Source organism: Leuresthes tenuis, unplaced genomic scaffold (assembly GCF_036924035.1).
Source record: "Leuresthes tenuis unplaced genomic scaffold, fLeuTen1.0.hap1 SCAF_2, whole genome shotgun sequence".
Classification (NCBI taxonomy): Eukaryota; Metazoa; Chordata; class Actinopteri; order Atheriniformes; family Atherinopsidae; genus Leuresthes; species Leuresthes tenuis.
The window spans coordinates 21,982,772-22,002,518 of record NW_027325356.1 but is presented as its reverse complement, the minus strand read 5'-3'; the positions used below and the strand labels follow the sequence as shown (position 1 = coordinate 22,002,518).

The following is a 19,747-nucleotide window of genomic DNA, read 5'->3' as shown; positions in this document are numbered from 1 at the left end:
TGAAAGGCTTCTTGGAAGATGCGAGTGTTAGCTTGAAGCTAGGTTGGCATTAAAATTGTATTTATTTGTGTTGCTCATTCTTTCGTTGCTGCGATGAATTAGGACTGAATTTACCGTTCCCTTTAACGTCACGGTATGTAAAACATCTTATTATAACGTTCAGCCGTTATTCTCTATTTAGTCGGCTGGTGACGTTTTATAATACTAGTTATATTAGTTAGCTCACTTAGCATGGGTGTTTACACAGCTGGTTTAGCGAACTGCTACTTTATGTTAGCTGCTGATAGCCAAAGTTAGTTCCCTGGGTACATTTTGGCACTTCAGAGTTTAAATTTAAAGTTAATTTAACCAAACAAGTTTTCTTTCCGCATTGTTGTTGATGTTCTGTGGCTTTGACTCGTTATCATTCATAGTTGGCATTCATGTTTCTTCGCAACGCATCTTTTAAAGACAATATATAAAGGTACATGGCAGGGGCCTGTAACCCGTTTAGCTGAATAGTTGGTACTTGACGTTGTCAGTACATGAATTTTGCATTGATCTGTAGCTTGTCCCTTCCTCGGCTGGTCTGACAGGGGTGTCAGTCATGTACGCCTCGGGGAAATACAGCTCGCGGGGCCCTGCTCTAATCCCCCGGATGAAAACCAAGCACCGCATATACTACATCACCCTCTTCTCTGTGGTGCTGCTTGGATTAATTGCCACCGGGATGTTTCAGTTTTGGCCCCACTCCATTGAGTCCACAGCTGACTGGACCCTTGATAAACGGAGCGTCCATGACGCGCCTCTGATCCGGCTGCCTGTATCCAGTCCCATACCTGAGAGGGGAGACCTCAGCTGTCGAATGCACACTTGTTTTGATGTATACAGATGTGGATACAATCCTAAAAACAGAATCAAGGTAACCACACTAATAACAACTTTCACATTGTTAAGCTTGTTTTTCTGCTAAGCAGTTCTGAGCCATGATTGAAATGATTACTTTTGTAGGTCTACATCTACCCTCTTCAGAGGTTCGTGGATGATTTGAGAGTTCCCATCAGCAGCACTGGACTGTCACGAGAATACAATGACCTGCTCAGCGCAATCTCTGACAGTGACTTTTACACTGACGACGTCACCAGGGCTTGTCTTTTTATTCCATCTATTGACGTGCTGAATCAGAACTCCCTGCGTATCAGAGAAACTGCCCAGGCCTTGGCAATGCTACCCAGGTAAACAGATACTGTAGACCCGGTCTTACTTAGTTTTCAACATATGGTGGGGCTTAACTGGTACGTTATAGTCAGTCACTCTGAATTAACTCCTTTTGAAGCTTTTTTAAATGCACAAAGGTTATAGATGGGGTAGCATAAACTCAAACATGTACTGCACACTGATCCGCCACAACATTAAGGCCTCCCACGTGTCATCATGATCTTTGGGGACATGGGAAACTTTACAGTGGATCCTTGAGTTTTAGGGATTGGCATCAAGGCTCAGGAATGGACTTGTTCTGGGGCATCCTGCAAATATTCAGTCAGATCAGCATTTGGGAAGCTAGGAGGCCATATTGGTGCCTTGGGCTGTTTTGTTTCTGTTCTTTAGTGGTAGCACCGGTAAATGGTTGGGTGCATCTTCTATTATGGAAGGCCAGTGTAAACGGTGATCGAGTGAGGGGGGGGTTATTAGATAGCAGCAGTGTTTCAGAGGATAGTGTGCGTCAATTCACCATCCCAACTGAACACTGCATTTTTACAAGATAGTCAACAGCTATATGCACAATAATTCTCCGTTATTTACCAGATTAAGACCTTGACGGCACTACTCCAGAAAAAGTTTTAAATTGATATTTTTTCCTTCTGTTTGGGCATCTGTTCCAATGAGAATACCGAAATTCCTACAAATGCTGAAAAAATCATACTCAGGCAGTAGGTAGCGATAGCATCTACATCAAACACATGTCAGGATACAAGACATGAACATTTTCAGCGTGCCCAGAGAGCAGGTCTTGACAATAAATTCAAAATCAAAATAGGTTGTACTATGGTGTGCGATTAATTTGTTTGGACAGACCATAAAGAAGAGTTTTTGCTCTATGTGCCGTTTAAGTATAAGGTGGTAAAACCCCAGGAAAACATTAGAAGAACCAGTGTATAGGCCAGGGCATGTTCATTACACAAAGCTACAGTGGGCATGTGTGAAGTAGGCTGAGATGTCTAAAACCTGTCAAGTACATATGAATGACAGACTGATGATAGAGAAATCAGGTTTTTTGTTGGATATGGACATAATGAAGACTTTGAATGGGGACACATATCTCAGTGGCATAGAGGTGTACATAATGTTGGCACCGATGTAACCGATGCTGTGAACATGTAAACAGGAATATGAATATGCAACTCATGTAAACACCATAATCAGAATATTATCTAATTTAGCACAAGGTGAAGTGTGAAGGTCAGTGTTTTTAATGTTGTAATTGATTGGTGTGCAGGTTGCCAACGTAAATATGAATATCACATGAAAATTTCCTTTTCAGTGTCATTATTTCATACCACTTTTTATTTCGTAGCATATGCAAGTGTATAAGATAAAGTTTTAAGTTTTCCATTCTGTCAATGATCTGTTAACATGTTGTTCCTACATTAATCTTGTGTCTGTTTTTGTAGATGGGACAAAGGGATGAATCACCTACTTTTCAACATGTTACCTGGAGGTCCTCCTGACTACAACACTGCCTTGGATGTGCCAAGGGATAGGTAGCTACAACACATAATATGCCTCTCACCGTCTTTAATGCCTGTCTTTCCAAATCTAAATAAATATACAGATATTTACATTAAATTTGACCTAATTAATATGTGCTCATTTCATTCCTGCTCAGTTTTATTTTTCTCTTTCCCCTTGCCTGCTTCTTGTTACTGTCTGAGTGTGTTCCCCAATGCACATCGGTGCTCCTTTAAAGTACTTTGTTAAACTACATGAGTTGATTGCAATTGGCTACATTACTCCTGGTGTAATAAAAGCTTCCCAACATGTTTTAGTTGATATATTCAAACTGATTGGTGAGATTAGCAAGGACGCTAGAAAGTTTTGTCCTGGTGGTTGAGAAGCTGGTTTTGATTAATGAACTAGCAGCTTTTCTGCTGCTAGCATTATAGCGGCACCCATAACAAACAAATAAAGGAATAAAATGTAACAAGTTAATATGTAAAAGGGACATTGTCATTTGACTAGCTCCAAAAAAGAAACCATGCTCAATATGACTCGTGTATATATGTGTGAATTCCATTATACTAAGAATATCCTCATTTTGATTTTGCAGTTGATAGGATGAAATTGAGCTAAAACAACTGCAGATTACGTTCCAAAGCATGGACAAGGTGGGAAGCTTGTTCTCTAGGTCCAAGGACACGAGCCTCCCTCTTATAGCTACAAGCAAACTCACAAAGTGTTATGGTCCTTTTATATAGTTATAATATCTGTTCACAATCAGGTAGGATGTTCATATTTTATTCAGATGCTTTGAGGTGACTTTCAGATCTGGTTGTATTTACTAGCATGTGCCATGTTTCCAAAATGTCCTGTTGGCTGGAGTGATTGTTTAGGATGGAAGATGCTGGATTTATGAACATGCCGGCCTGAGACAGTGAACACTGTCTCTAGCTTTAAAGAGTTTTCTGGGCTTTTCCAGCTGGAGTCCATTTGGCTCAGAGCCTCATCAGAACCAGGTGTCTGTGGTGATATGTTTCCACTTTATATTCACCTTGCCCGAAGATAGAACACAATACCAAATGCCTTTCTTCACTTATTGCAGTCATATCAGATAAGGTCCCTAAGTTTTATTTGAAGTTACTTCAGACCTCACAACAGCATTGCTGTTCACAAAAAAAAATGCTGACACCAAGCCCAATTGTTAACATTCCTTCATTTATTTTATTTTTGTTGCTCATGCTTGCTAAGAGCCCCAGTATGTGAAAGCATTGCTATAATCCATGCCCGTGTTTTTTCAGAGCGCTTTTGGCTGGAGGTGGTTTCTCTACATGGACCTACAGACAAGGTTATGATGTCAGCATCCCAGTGTACAGTCCTCTTTCTGCTGATGTCGAGCTGCCTGAGAGGCAGCCAGGGTGAGCAGATGACACACCGAAACTGTCATTATCTCAAGTGTCAAATCATGACCTAATAACTTCTCTCCATGTGGTGCTTACTGTTTATGATTGACCTGTGAGTAAAGTGAAAGTGATTGGGGATTGCTGTCACTCTTTAGGCCAGTTTAGATAAGAGTATGACTTATTAACCAGTCGTATACCTCCTGTCACCATTTGCTCAGGTCACGTCGCTACTTTATTCTGTCGTCTCAAACTGCCATTCACCGAGAGTACCGTGCCGAATTGGAGCGTTTGAAAGAGGAAAATGGAGAAGCACTGCTCCTCCTGAACAAGTGTAGCAACCTCTCCCAGGGTGCTGCCTATGCACGAAAACGGTGCTACAAAGGGCAGGTGTATGACTACCCACAGATCCTGCAGGTGGGAATTATCAAGAGTATCAACTTTGACATTTATTGTTCAATGATTTTCTTGAAAATCTTACTTTTGGTTTTATTGATGTATATTTTAAACATCTTATTGGCTTGTACCACTTTGGGAGAAGGAACTGTCTTGTGGTCAAAATGCAGTTGACGCCCTTAAAGTTGTGAGATTCATTCCTGAGGGCTTGTCTGTAGAGCCGGTAAGCTAAATCAAATGTCCCATTTGAAAATATCTTTACAGGAGTCTTCATTCTGTGTGGTCTTGCGAGGGGCACGTTTGGGTCAGGCTGCTCTCAGTGATGTGCTGCAGGCTGGTTGTGTCCCCATCATCCTCGCTGACTCTTACATCTTGCCATTCTCTGAGGTGCTCGACTGGAAAAGGTTTGCCCAAGTCTTCAAACGGCATGAAATAAAGTCGTTGTTTGGACATTCATTCACTTTCAGTAAACTAACTGTATGGTTTTATTCCTGCACAGGGCATCTGTGGTTATTCCGGAGGAGAAACTCTCAGAAATGTACACCATCCTGAAGAGCATTCCTCACAGACAAGTTGAAGAAATGCAGAGACAGGTAACAGCCACAGCATCTGTCAGCTGATTTACACAGAACTACAATTCTTAGAGCTGTGACTGACTGATTTCAGAGCTCCTGCATGTCATCATGTCAACTGTTCTTTAATCACCCATCTACCCAAACAATTGTTATTATTTGAACAGAAGATATTTCTGTGATGTGCAAATGACAGAATTTTGGAGGCCACTCTCCTTTTTGCAAGTTCGAATTTCCCCCTTTGCTCCGTCTAGATTTTAAAAGGCTCGTAGACCATCCAGCCATGTTTGTTTTAACTTGAGTGAAGTGCACGAAAGAAGGCTTTCTCTCTTTCCATTTGATATCTGCGTTGAGCCACAATAAAAAAAAAAAAAAGGAAAAAAAAGGTGAAAGCAGCCATGAGAATTATGGTTCATTACTAGTTCAGCTGCTCCTCATTCTCTTGTATCAACTCTTGTCCATTTACCAATTATGCTGACTAAACAGGCATTTTAGGCCAAAAGCCCAGAGATGAGCTTGAGTTTCACCAGACAAGCTGATGTGCATGTCTTGCTCATTAGATTGCAGAGCTTGTTGGTCGCGGTAGCATGAATGTGACTGCATCTGGCACGCTCACTCTCATTATCGACAGACTGATTGCCTGCAAGCGAAATGTTTTGATCTAAAACGTGTCCCTGCAGAGGTGATTGACTTTTAGATCAAACCTAAGGTGTATATCTTCATCCAGGATGCTGTTTGAACTGCAGGTTAGGGGTCAGCCTTGAAGCCGAGACGAGGAGCATAATTTGATTGTCCTAATGGTCGCACTGAGAAAATAAAGCGGATACTTTAAAAAAAAAAAAAAACGAAACTGAAGGAACAAAATAGGGATCAGATTTTTTCCCCTATATATATTTCTTAAAATTTTATATTTAAAGTCCTAATGTAGATGGTTATCCCTACTGTTTTAATGAGTTCTTAACAAAGTGACCTGTAGGCTCTTCTAGTACATTTCGTATCCTTTTTTCTTGATCCACATTAGATCTTGAAAACTCACAGCCAAAGCTAATGTCCTACCATACCTGCGGTATTTACAAGCCATCAGGCATTTTCTTATGTGATTCCTTTGTTTTAACTCCCATACTACACAGGTTCTATTTCCCCGTGGCACACTTAATCAATACAAATATATTATAGTAGTATAATGTATACAATGCAAGTAACTGTGTACAGCTCATGATCTACCATACAGAATTGTGCATTGACTTCCTCTTTATTGTAGTTGTATTTCATATATTTGCCAGCAGAGGGCTAAGCAGCCTTCCCTTTCACTGCAGGTCTGTGCTCAGAGGTCTTTTCCTTACAAATGTTAGAGCAGGAATGGATAGTTTATTCAGCATCTGAACGGAGATGCCATATGATAAATAACTCAGGTTTATTTTATTAGTTTGCATTAAAGTTTTATCATTATATGCTATCGTTACATTTTTTTTAGGAGTGAGTACCTGGATTATAAAAAAAGCTCCTCATTCCAAAAAAAATCAAATAAATCATTAGGAAAGATTGAGTGCCTCAGTGGTTTGGTTAGGGTACTAAAACCTAACCAAAGCTAATAAATCTTATCTCATTTTGGAAGATAAGAACATTTTTTTTTGTTGTTGTTCATCAAATGCCTTTCTGATAAATGAAGTATGTTCCAATTTCTTGCAAATATTTCTTTTTCATCTTGACCGTAGTAAAGCCTGTTGTGCTGTAACGCGGGAGTTTCGGTTCATCCTATAGGATAAAATTGTTTTCCAATTAGTCAAACTAGAAACCTGGTCAGATTTTGATAGACTGCAGCTGAACTTTTGTTAGGCTTTGTTCAGACATAAGGACTCATTTTCAAAGATACAAAAGCATCCATATAGGTCTATCTTTAAAGGGCCACGCACTAAACGGCTGGGAAATGTTAACAATGCTCAAGTGAGGCCACAAATCCTTTGCTTGTGTACTGACTTCAATGAACCTCATTTAGGTTATATCCTGAAAATATGACTCGTACACTGCAGATCTTTTAAATTGTCACAACAAAATCAGTTGTGTTATTGAATCGGATGGGAGGAGGGTAAGTGTTGTCCAAAATAGATTTCAAGTCTGCTGTTGTGTTGTTTGTGAGCTTTAACTCAGTCTTTGTAGTAAAAACAGCTCCATAATCTTACCAATGCAGAGATGCAAATTTGAACCATTATTGCAGTTGTACAGGAGATTCCTGTCTTTTCTGTCACAAATGCAGGACTTATTGCACAAGATGTAAAATGTGAACGCTGAACAGAAGAGAACATGGCACCATCCCACGTGGTTCTTTTTTTTTAAATCTGTGACTAAAGTAATCTGGGAAACTGGAGGGCTCACAAGCAGCAGGACTGTGAGATCCAACGTGAACCCCACTCCTACAGCAGCGGTGTTAAACTGTGCTCCTCCCAGCCCAAAGTCTTGTTAGTTTTTATTTTGGCTTTTCTAATGAGAGCTGATTTACACCAGGTAATAAGTTATGTGTAGCTGTGTGCTTGTCCGTGTGTGCATGCGTGTGAGTGTGTGAAAATCTTTTTTTTTTGATCACAGTTGGTGTGTAAGTAAGTGCTAATAAATCTGGAGAAAAACACAATTCCCAGCGAGAAACTCGCATGACCGCAACAGACGTGGTTTTAGTGCTGTTTTTGATTATGTCAAAAACGCTAATGACTGCCCGGTTCTGGCCACAGCTCATTGGCTGCCATTTCTGGTCCATAGATCTAACCATCTGTCAGGCACTTGACAACTTTCGCTTGATTAAACAAAGCGATGCTGTCTCCTATCTAATAAACAGTTTCCCCTTCACCACTTGGGGCTTATATTTTAACACTGTAAGTAAGAAAAGAGTGAGAGCTGTTGGAAAATCTTTTAAGCTTAAAGGAAATTTGAAGATTTCTTGGTTTTAACTGAGCATTCCTTCCGTCAGATGGCTGTTTGTTTTGACTTAAATCATCTGACTTGAGGTTTATAGTTATGATTTAAATGACATACATTATTTTTAACTGGTCGAATCAGAGTTACTTGCTGTTGGCATCTTTATTCTGCTACAATTCTTTCTGAGCACTGAAACAAACAGCATAGACCAGAGGCTAAATGCTGCAATTGGATGATGTAGTTTCGGTTTCTTTCCTCTCTTGCAATGATGTCTGTTCCTCTCTGCTCATAAAAATTCCTGAAGGCGCTGGGTGAGGGTGGAGGTGACGGTGTGGGCTCTGGGGCCAGCACAGTTTTCTTTATGCCTCCTCCCGGTCGGAAAAGAAACTTTCATCACTGGTTGATTTATAGGCCCCTGAGATTAGACAGTCTTTTTAAATTCTCTGCACCCCCCACTGTAAAAATAAATGCTGTTTTGCGTTGTACATCTCCGGTCTTTCGTTCTCTCCACAGACGGTGGGGATTTCTGCAATGACGATGTTATTTTAAGCTCGACTAACTCTTACAGTGTTTCTTTGCCTCTGATATGACCCTTGAAGTTTTTACACGGAGCTTAAATAAAATACCACCAATGTATAAATTCAACGCACGGGTGTTATTTCACATACCTGCAGTCTTGACAGGGGGGGGGGGGGGGGGATGTAGTGAATTGTGAATGAGAAGTGCAGCATTCAATGTGATAACATTAAGATATGGGTTAAGGGCTCACTCATCATTAAGTCTGTTATTCAACGCGAGATCTGTTGGAAGTAAAACAGACAGACAAAAGAGATTTCACAAGGTTTCAGAAGAGTTGTTGAAAGATGAGAGGCTGGAGAGGGCTGCAAAATATGCTTTAAAGATGTGGTCTTTGGGGAATATTAGGATTTTACAGTTATGACATCACAGTGGTTTTATCTTCTCCAATAGCTGTGCTCTGTAGCGTGAAATGAGAAGAGAAACGTTAAAAATAATAAATAACATTCAGGTAAGGCCCGTGATGAGTAACAAGATTAAAGTCTCACTTTATTAGCCATTTCAGAGTACAAAGATTATTTAACAAAATTACAAGATTCAATTGCTCTGTCACCAGACAGCCGCCCCCCCCCCCCCCCCCCCCCCCCCCCCACACCAGTTGGCACATAAGAACTGACAATGAATGAGGGCTTTGTGCTGTAGCTGCCAGGACTGTGGCTGTTTCCGTCTCTTTTGTTGAGCTCATGTTTGTACACTTTTAGGTTAAAAAAAAAAAAAAAAATCACACGCTGTAAAAAGAAATACCATTTTCCCATCTTTTTTTTTTTTTTTTTGTCACGCAACTGCTGATGATAATTCCTTTGGGGCTTTTAAGGGATTTGCATCTGAAAGAATGTAAATGGTACCACCAGACATGCTGGTGAATTTACCAGAAAAACCTGGTGGACATCCAAACATTAAAAAAAAAGTTTAATTCTGACACTGTCCATCATCACTGACTGCACCTGAGCGCCAGACATCGCTGATACAATCAGTCCCCTTCTTCTTTTATGCTTTGGCAACAAATAACACGGTCTGCACATCAAACTGTAATGGAGCCACTCCAATAAATGCGAGCACAACCAGTCTCCAATTTCCCAGTGCTGTGTCCCCATCTGATCCCTTTTCATTCTGTGCAACCAGACAATAGCCCGGAGTTGACTGTGCAGAGGAAAAAGCTATAGGTCCGTATTGGCTTTGCTTAACCCTAGGTTGTTGAAATGTTGCTTTGTTCTGTATATTCAGTCAGAACAAATGTGCAGAAAACTAAAAGAAAAGTGTGAACATTTAGTTGAACGTGCAGTTTACTGTTTGTATGGACACATTTTTAATTGTTATGTTTGTTTTGTCTTTAGGCTCGCTGGTTCTGGGAGGCCTATTTCAGCTCCATGAAGGCTATCGGCTTGACAACACTCCAGATCATCAATGACCGCATTTACCCATATGCTGCACGCACCTACGAGCAGTGGAACAATCCACCCGTTGTGGTATGCGGCTTTCCACACTTCTTGTTGGCATTGTCCCCATTTTGTTCCAACATTCCTCTTATGTCTTTCAGTTGTCCTCAGTTTTGCTATCTTTATACTCTCTTTCTAAATACAGCTATATGATGTTTACAGTTTCATGCTGTGCTGAATCTTTTATTTGTGTTCTTGGAAGTGCTTTATTGCAGACATCTGAGCGACACTCCTCCAAAACAGAGCTTTTGCCATGCAGGCGCTTACAGTGCCGCTCAAGTATTCCCACTCTCCTGGGCCTTGTAAATCAAAGACTCCGTGGTAGAGTGACAGAAGTCGTCGCCCTTCTTTCTGAAGCGCCACACATGCAGCGCTGCACAGTTTGGTATACACCCATATAGCTCTGAGGCAGCCAGTTTGTGTCAGCAGTTCTGCTCAAGGAGGATGCCTGCGCTGCGGTGAATTAGAAGTTCCTTTATGTCTTAGTCATTGTGTTTGTCGAGTATTCTGGAAATGAAGAATAGTTTGTGTGTTTTTTTTACAGCAACACTCTGGTTGGGGGAGTTTGTGGCTGCAGACATGTTGGCTGGGCGACCATCTCCCAGGAGTTGTTAATCAACGCGGTTTGATGTAGAGACTCCTCCAAGCTCTGTCTGTGGGCTGGAGGCATGCACATGGCGGCCTGTGTGTAGCTGCATAGTAAAACCTTTTGAATCATTCAGTTATCAACAAGTATTTCTGTATAAGATAAGAGAGGTGGCTGGAGCAGTCAGGATGAATGGGTGTAACAGAGCAGCAATCTGATTGGTGTTTTTTGGCGTAATTTCAGTTCTGTTCAAATCTGCTTAAGCAGCTGCTCACTCTTGACCATGGCAGACTGTTTTTCCCCAAGCATGTAGCATGTAGAATGTAGTCTTCAGCAGTCACACACGACATTGACCACTTGAATGCTCTGTCGAGTGTCCAGCCTCCTGTCCAATCTGTCAGCTCTTCCTTTGACTTAAGGTTTGTCCAGATCTAGTACAGGTTAACATGTCTGGGCACAGACCTTTGGCCATTCCTGCCTCTGATGGGACACAAAGTGTTTTCTCAATGGATTCAGTAACTGGATGATGGGAAGAATTTGCACACAACACTAAATAAATCAGGCAGACATTTTTCTGCCTCTCCTCCTAAAGTCTTAAGGGTGGTAATTGAAAGCACATTGCCCAGGACTGCGGGTGCTTTTTGGAGAGAGGGGGTTTCAGAATAAGGCACAGGCTGCTTTTTGTTTGTGATTTGTAGGTAGGGGGCATACTTGTGAGGTTGATATATTTCATGAACTGACACATCTTAGACTTTTAAACAGAGTTTAAGCTGTTTTTTGGAGGTTTAGACTTAGTCAATTGATCACAGTCTTGTTTAAAGGTTGCAGTCCGCTCTGTAACTTTTTGGGGAATCCTCAAACGTTAAAAGGATTGTGTTCTGTACTGCTTTCCCAGCAGGGATATGATCACCTTAAACAGCCTAAAACTGAAAGGCAATCCTTAAACAGATTCATTTTCTTGTGGAGTCCAGTGTGCAAGAGGAGAGCCAAAATAAAAAAATGTACACTTGCTAACTTAATTGTTCGCATCTTTCAACTATTTGTTAAAAGAAAACATTTTATCTCCTCTGATCTCCTTTCATCCGAGTACACACATGTTTATATTTAATGCGTAGAGTGTGAAGTAGTGGTACCCATCAATACTTTTATATGCTGTCCAAGCCGCGTGTTTCTTCAGACTAACTGAAGCATTTTGAATATTAGCTATGCTTAAGTTTTGATGTGTGCCTTTGAAGGTTTCTCTGATGAGTTGAACAACTTCAACAGTTCAAATTAAATTTCTCTTTTTCGTGCAGATACAGTTTAGTAAAAAAAAGAAGCTTTAACTCTTCAGATCTGTTGGATGGCGACATATTGAGCTGTGGCTTTCTTTTCATCTAACTTATTCAGTTTGACAAATGACTTAAGTGGTCTCTGCATGTTCTAGTCTGTTTTTATGCATCTGTGCTGCATATATGTGTTACTTTAATGATTTCCCCCTCTTTTTGTATGACAATGTGACAACGACCACAGGGAAGTTTCCACTTGCCAGTAAAGTGAATTTTTATTGGTGGTAGTGACTGATGTTGTGTAAAAAGCAGTGGCTGTGTCTCTGTTGACAGACTTTTGTTGATGCTGTGGAAGGAGCCGCATAATCACTCTGCGGCCACCTAGGACCAGAGGAGAAACGGGGTTTATGTGCACTTCAAGAAGCCCTCAGATTTATTGTTTTAGATCTGCTCTCTTTGCCCTTCTCACACTTATTATCCCTGGAGTGTGGAACTTTTTACAGCCTTTGATGAAGGCTCCAAGAGCAGACGCTGATGCTCTTATACTTGCCAATATTGCTGTAGTGTATGCTTGTAAGAGAAAGATATTGGTTTTGTTTTTGTTTCCCTTGAAATGACGATCCTAGTAAGCAAGGTTCTTGTTGGCATATTCACTGGTTGCAGCTTGTCCTTGTGTTAGTCTAACCCAAAAGGCTGTTTGTAACCTTAAAAGTTGAGCAGCAAGTGCACACATCATTCGAAAGTTCTTCTGCAGCACCCTTCATTTCACAGTCTCATTTGATCTATCTTTGAGTCAGTATGACTTTAGAATTTACCGGTAATTTTAAAGGGTAGCAATGAATGAAAAGCCAAGTCCCACACTGATGATAGATGGCAGCTGCTGGTTAGAGCCCAGTAAAAAAGATGTTTCTGGCTTCAGCAACTCATGTTTTTTTTTCCTGTCTCACGTAGAAGTGGTCCAGTGTGAACAGCCCCCTGTTCTTGCCACTTATCCCACCAAGGGCTCCAGGGTTCACAGCGGTGGTGCTGACCTACGATCGTGTTGAGAGTCTTTTCCGAGTCATCACAGAAATCTCCAAGGTACCGAGCTTGGCTAAGCTTTTAGTGGTGTGGAATAACCAAAACAAGAGCCCTCCCGAAGGTGAGTGTACCTGCTTCTCATCAAAATAAGATTGTCATGAATCTGAGATGTTTTCATTGTACTGTCAAATTGATTTAAAATCAGATGAAGTTTAAAATCAACTCATCTGATTATGTACCAGCTGTTCCACCCTACAGTGATAGTTCAGTACCCCTCACAAACTGACAAGTTTGGCACCTGCAATATGTAATTTCAGTCCCACTTTAGTGCAATCTAACATAAAGGGTTTAGTAATCACATATAGGTCCCATTCTATCCATGACAGCTGAGAGATTAAAAGTATGGTAAGGTGTAGCTACCACCACCTCTTTTTGTGTATTGTTCCATGTCATTGTGGTTATTCAGACCAATAAATCCTCTGCTGGACAACAGCAGAGCCACACCACTCTGACTCTCTGTTTCAAAGAAGGTGGAGGAAGTGTAGAACAACTTTGCATCGCATTGCCCTCAAAACGGGATACAGTCACATTTAGAAAAGAGGTGTAAAACACACAAAATTCAGGGTTTGGAATGAACCTCAGCTTTGGAGTCACTCAGTGTGGTTACACGCGTGCCATCGGATCGGATTAATGGCTAAATTACAATAAGATTGAGTTATTCAGTTCATGTAGACACCTTAATCTGACCAAAAATCGAATCGGATCAGGTTACTCGCGATCGAATTAAGACCCCGAGATAACTCGATCCAAATGTACACTGAAGGTGCATGTAGACGACAGTGGATTGGATCGAGTGTTCTGTGCATGCTCGAGATTTTTTCCTGCGATTGTCACCCGGAAGTCGAAGGAGACGGACGATATTACTGTTGTTGTCGCCTCCGTTGGAAAGAAATAACGCGATGGAGAATGCGCCGTTTGTGCCATAACCAGCTCAACACAAACTAAATGTAGAGGGATGTAGCTTCATCTTGCTCTTTGTTCGCAGACCCACTGACTGTTTGCTTTGTCTTCAGTGAAGAAGACAGTCGAGAGTTTTGGCGATTAGTGCACTCAAATGCTGCATATTGTCAACTCAAAAGGACCGAAGAGTGAAATAAATTCAGTAAAATGCGCAACATATTTGTAAATAATAAACCGGGAAGTTCAATTAGGTGTTTCTGTCTTTTTGGTGGTCTGTTAACTGATGCGTTCAGTGTGAGCAGGGGAGTCGCACACCAAGCTGTCCTTCTAACATGTTTGTGCTGATGGGCAATATCTGGTGCACTACAAGTGAAATACTCACGGAGGAACAAGCCGGTACTTATTTATGTCAGCGGGCAAACTGAACTGATTAAATTTCTTATCAAATCTAAATACATGCACCGAATGGTTGAAGCTATATTTATGTAGGCTACCTTTACAGCTCTAGTTTAGATGTCATGCTTAACTCAGGACGCGTTATCTCCAACAGGCAGACATTCACACTTACGTGTTGATTCCTGTAAGAAAAGTCAGTAAGTATAGGCTTACCAACAGTGTTCTGTTTAACTTGAAGCTAATGTTGCTATTTTTCCACCAGTTTTATCAGAGTTATGTCAGAATGAGCCCTACTGTTCATTACACCATCTGTTATTTGCATTAATTTGGCAGCGAAGTATAAAGCGGTATACTGTATCCAACTTAAAGTATAAGTAAGATCCAGGCTTTTTGACCAAGAGATGATTCAAGAATTAAATCTATCCTGTTATAAATAAGTTAATGTATTGAAGTAAAGAGATGGCTTTGAAGTGCTCCCTCACGGCTGTGAGTTGCCTTTTCATTAAAGGCGTCAGCGGCGCCTGGCTGGAGCTTTGTGTCCCGTTAGCATTAACAAGAGGCCATTGACAGGTCAGCCTCATGGAGTCAGGCCAGTATGGAGGCTGTATTCTTCCATATTCACACCGAACAGTGATCATGGGTTTGCAGTCCTTTATTTTGGCTCCAACTTCTGTATTTTACTGATCAAGATGCTATCCAGGTGTTTGGATTTTTTTCAAAACAAACCCCTTTTCTGTTGGCTAGTTTGCGCACCATGTTTTGTCACACACTTAAATGACATGGCGTTCATCAACTTGTCTAAGACCGTTGACATCCGCACAGCAGCTGGGTTGAACTTGCACAGCTGCAATAATAATGCAATAATAAAGGCACAAATAAAAACCAAAACCAGTTTTTCAGAACATGGAATTTTGCTAAGTTGGTCGTTAAACACAGCTTAAGTCACGAGCCACAACCGTTTTTAATAGTGTATATTTTGACCCATGCCAAACTGGGGCTTAAATGTTCAAATTCATATAATGGCCCATAATTCCCTCACTTTAACTGTCTCTTTCCAATCCTTGAACTAAAAGAAAGAATGGCAGCAACACAGGGTGAGTGAAAGAAGAAACTCTGGGCTTCTAACGCAGCAGTTTTCCTGACAATAGCTTTTGACAGGAGACCTCAGACGTGGTTAGGAGGACCCGGAGTTCCTCTTATAGGCTGCCAGGCCCCAGTTACTCCATTAATGACGGGACACATTCTGTGTGATCTGTCTTGCCATAGTCCGTGCCATGGACACTACCCAAGGTCTTTGATATGCTCCCCTGAAAAAACACTGGGTATCTGCCTCATGAAGAATCGCAGTATGGTTAGTTTTGCACGTGCTTGAGGTTAGTGTAACAATGTGAGTCAGTGAGTGAAGTTGAACTCCCAGAGTGGCTGTTTTTCACTGCCAGTGAGAGTTTCAAAATCTTTGTTGGCGGTACATGACCCAATAATTCTACACGCTTGTTCAGACACTGATGTGTTTGGCTTTAAAGCGTGGCATAGTGCATGTACAGTATGCACCCCTTAACTGTTCATACATGGCCAACACCTTACTGTGCTACTTGTACTTATTAGTATGACAAACAGAGCAGGCAGCCTTAAACCCCAGATTTTGATTTTTTTTTTTTAATAAAAAATACTTTACCAAGTTGATACTTTCTGGGAGTGTTTTTTGTCAACTAAATAAAATAGAAGTGTTTGAGACGTGTGCTTTTTGCTTCTTTTTGTTTTTTGCAGAGTCTCTTTGGCCAAAGGTCGGTGTCCCTCTCAAAGTAGTGCGAACCAAAGAGAACAAGCTGAGTAACCGTTTCTTCCCCTACGATGAGATCGAGACCGAAGCTGTGTTGGCGATTGACGATGACATCATCATGCTGACATCTGATGAGCTGCAATTTGGCTATGAGGTGAGACGCGTACTCCACTTAGCCTTGATCATGCTTCCCCCAATCTTTCCCCTGATTTTTAAAAAAAAAAAAAAATAAATTTAACTGAACCTCTTTAAGATGATCCCAGCGTTTAAAGTCACTCATGGATATTACAGTCTCATTCTCCACTATTTTGAGATTTGACTGCTTGCTGAATGTGTTTGATGTGGGAAGAAGGATGACGGGTCTGCAGCTGATGCTTTCCATGCTCACATACCTGCTCTGCCCCACTTCACGCAGGACGCTCACCTGAATCCATTTAGAGCCTATTTGATAAAATTATCTTCAGTTTAGGGGTAATTACATGGAATTACTGGCAAAATAGAGGAGTTCTGTGATTGGTGCTAAGCCTGTTGAGATATTTGACCAGCCATAAAGGTTTTTTTTTGCCTGAAAGTTTTTTTTTTTTCTTTTATAGCCTCTTTTGCAGGTATTTGACTTTCTGTTATTTTTGGCTCCAAGATAGAGGAGCAGTTGCTGATAGATGGTTGTGTAGCTGAATGTGTCAGACAATCTGTCTCCCGTCCTGCTATTTCCTCCAGGTGTGGAGGGAGTTTCCTGACAGGCTGGTGGGTTACCCAGGGCGGCTGCACCTCTGGGACCACGAAATGGGGAAGTGGAAGTATGAGTCCGAGTGGACAAATGAGGTTTCAATGGTTCTAACCGGTGCTGCCTTCTACCACAAGGTAAAGACCTGTTGAATTAGAAAGTATGGCTGCTTGAATGTCTCCTCTGCCTTTTACAGAGGTTTTTTTTTCTAAGAGCTTCGTGTGGTTTAGCAATGATGTACAGAACTACTTTTGAAAGCTTTTGAAAATTGAATTTAAGGCAAAAAACTGATTCAGTGGTTCATCTGTAGTCGCTGTACAAACCGCAGTAGTGAAGGCTGTGAATCTCTTTTTATTTCAGTACTTCAACTATTTGTACACGTACAAGATGCCAGGAGACATCAAGAACTGGGTGGATGCTCACATGAACTGTGAAGATATTGCAATGAACTTCCTCGTGGCTAACATCACGGGCAAAGCCCCCATAAAGGTACATTCATGGCTCTTGCTGCTCAGTTTTTTAAAGCTTGCAGAGGGAGGCTCTGAAATAGCAGAGCAGCATCTCTGGGTCTAATCAGCTCTCACCCGTCAACATCACTGCCTCTCCCCCTCCTCATCACACTGACTCTGCCCAGGTGCCGGGGCCATGAGCTCAAGCCTGGCCTTAACCTCCCTTATCTAGGTGTCACTCACTAGCACCCCCCCACCCCCACCCCCATCGCCCTGTGTATACTTTGCTAAGCTCAGCACTGCTTATGCATAACCTTCTGTCAAATAACAGGTTCCACACTTCCCTACACCTGCACCCGTGGTCCCACCTCCCATCATTTCCCTCAGAAGACTTTTTTTTTTTCTTTTTTTTTTTCTTTTTTTTTTTCTTTACTATAATGTCACTCCTCTGTGTCTCTCAGTTTCTTTTCACACATGATCAGAGTGTTGGGTGCTGAGTCCAATGCCGCCCAGTCTTATTTCATCAGAGCATCATCATTAGCTTCTGTCCGGGCAGCTGAGGTTTAACTAATTGTTTGAGTGAGTTGGCATCACAGACTTTGCTCCGTTTCCTTTTAGGTGACCCCAAGGAAAAAGTTCAAGTGTCCTGAATGTACTGCCATTGATGGATTGTCACTGGATCAGACGCACATGGTGGAGAGGTATGTTAGTTTGTTTCATATATCATCGAGGAAGTGAGCACAGTTTTTTGTTTAAAGTACTTGTGTACTTTATATTTGTGGGTGTGTGTATGTGCTGTCAAATTATAGCTGGAAATCTTATGCATATACATCACTCCCCCTCAAGTTTCTTTGGTTTATATTGTAGAAAATACTAAAATATTTTAGTTTTTTTTTTTTTTGGGCGGGGGTTTATTTGCAAATATCCCTATTATGAATGTGTTTGTGCCTCATTTTTATTATTAAAACTGAATGAGTTTGCCTTTATTGTTTTGTACAATAGTACAATTTTTAACATCAGATGCAGCTATTTCTTTCAGTTGTGTTTTGTACAGGGCCTTGTTCTGCGAGTTGTGTGAATTGAAACAGTGGATTGAGAAAAACTTTGGGATCAATAGCTGGACATTCCTATCTGAAGCTGCTTGATGCGTTTTTATCCTGCTGTAAAAGTAAATGTCCGCTCTTCTTCTGTAGGTCCGAGTGCATCAACAAGTTTGCATCGGTGTTCGGAACAATGCCTCTGAAGGTGGTAGAGCACCGTGCAGACCCAGTGCTCTATAAAGACGACTTTCCAGAGAAGCTCAAGAGCTTTCCCAATATCGGCAGCCTGTGACGCATGTCTGGAGCTTCTCACAGCTTTCAACACTTCAAGACTTGTCAGCAGCATTTTCTTTCACGCCAGGATGCTAATATTTACACGAAGATGGTCCCTGGGCCATCTCAGTTCCGGTGAATTCATTTATTATTATTATTTTTAATTTTCTTTCAAAATGCAGACTCGTCCCAGATGGTTGGAGTCACACTGGAACCTGGCAAATTTGCAGTGTGTGATGAGGGGAAATAATCAAATAATCAGCACTAACGTTACACAAACTCTTGATCCTGAGTCTGAGGTCTGATGGATAGGTTGACCGATTTATCCGTCACTGTTACTGTTTTGGATCTGGACTCTTGAGCCTCCAGTTGCTCTGAAATCAGCAAATAAATATGATGTATATAATTGTATTTTGCAGTAGTGCTGGACAACGGTCGTAATTTATGATGCTCCGACGAGCATTTTTGTTTCTTATTTTTCTTTGCAAAAGCCGACACAAACGTCTTTTAGCTGTACTATATGGAAAAGACAGAAAGTGTTAAATGGATTATAAATGATGTTGACATATCTGTGTAGGCTTTATTCATCGGGTTGATTGATTGTGATGACACACAGATGTCGTAAAGTAAATGTTTCATAATGCATTCTGTATTACACAATCAGATTGGACCATTACACAAAGCTGGTACCATAAATCTAATATTTTAAGAGAGTTACTGCTGATATTTCTTTTTTTTTTTTTTTTCAAAGCCATTCTGAGCTACTGGAACTTTTTAAATATAATTTTATACTGTCTGAGCAAGCCTTTTGTTGTAAATATTTATAGCTTTATATATATATATATATATATATATAAGAAAAACAATGTTTATTGACGCATCCACACAGTCATTTCAGCCTATTAGTAATTATTTGTTTGCCTTACATTTGACCACATGCTGTATTATGAAAAATGGATCATTCTAAAATTCACACGTATGAACTCATTTTTGTATTTTCCCATTTGACTTTTTTTCCACGTTTTGTGCTGTTCATCACTATCTCCATTATTTAGACTGTAACACTGCCTCTTGTTTTTTGTCTTGTTTTCCTTTTTCTATCGTTTTACAAGGTTTATTGAAATTGTTGTACTTTTTGTTTTGTTTTGGGGTTTTTTTTTTTTTTTTTTAGCGAGTGTATGTATATATTACAGTAAAATACTGAAGTTCCAACTACACCAACATGTCTCAGAGTTTTAATGTAATTTTTCCCATCCATGTGGAAGTGAAA

General features: G+C 40.8%; 1 protein-coding gene across 2 annotated transcripts; it reads left to right on the top strand.

Annotated features, from left to right (window-relative positions):
* Nucleotides 1–19,635, top strand: ext2 (exostosin glycosyltransferase 2). Of its 2 annotated transcripts, none has more exons than XM_072380666.1 (15): nt 1–133; nt 576–901; nt 991–1,214; nt 2,652–2,741; nt 3,996–4,112; nt 4,316–4,511; nt 4,755–4,894; nt 4,990–5,083; nt 9,880–10,011; nt 12,787–12,976; nt 15,979–16,145; nt 16,709–16,852; nt 17,076–17,204; nt 17,783–17,865; nt 18,358–19,635. In XM_072380666.1, the coding sequence occupies exons 2-15, from the start codon at nt 587–589 to the stop codon at nt 18,494–18,496; spliced, it is 2,160 nt and encodes a 719-aa protein (XP_072236767.1). In that variant the 5' UTR covers nt 1–133; nt 576–586; the 3' UTR covers nt 18,497–19,635. The 2 variants fall into 2 exon arrangements, with proteins under 2 accessions (XP_072236767.1, XP_072236768.1); XM_072380667.1 differs by having other exon boundaries at nt 25–42.
* Nucleotides 19,636–19,747: the final 112 nt, after the last annotated feature.

Excerpts from the sequence above, each read along its gene's own strand:
- ext2 (XM_072380666.1), top strand. The coding sequence starts at position 587 with ATGTACGCCTCGGGGAAATACAGCTCGCGGGGCCCTGCTCTAATCCCC. Across the intron at positions 4,512-4,754 it reads ACTACCCACAGATCCTGCAG|GAGTCTTCATTCTGTGTGGT; the intron begins GTGGGAATTATC and ends ATATCTTTACAG. Across the intron at positions 17,866-18,357 it reads CAGACGCACATGGTGGAGAG|GTCCGAGTGCATCAACAAGT; the intron begins GTATGTTAGTTT and ends CTTCTTCTGTAG.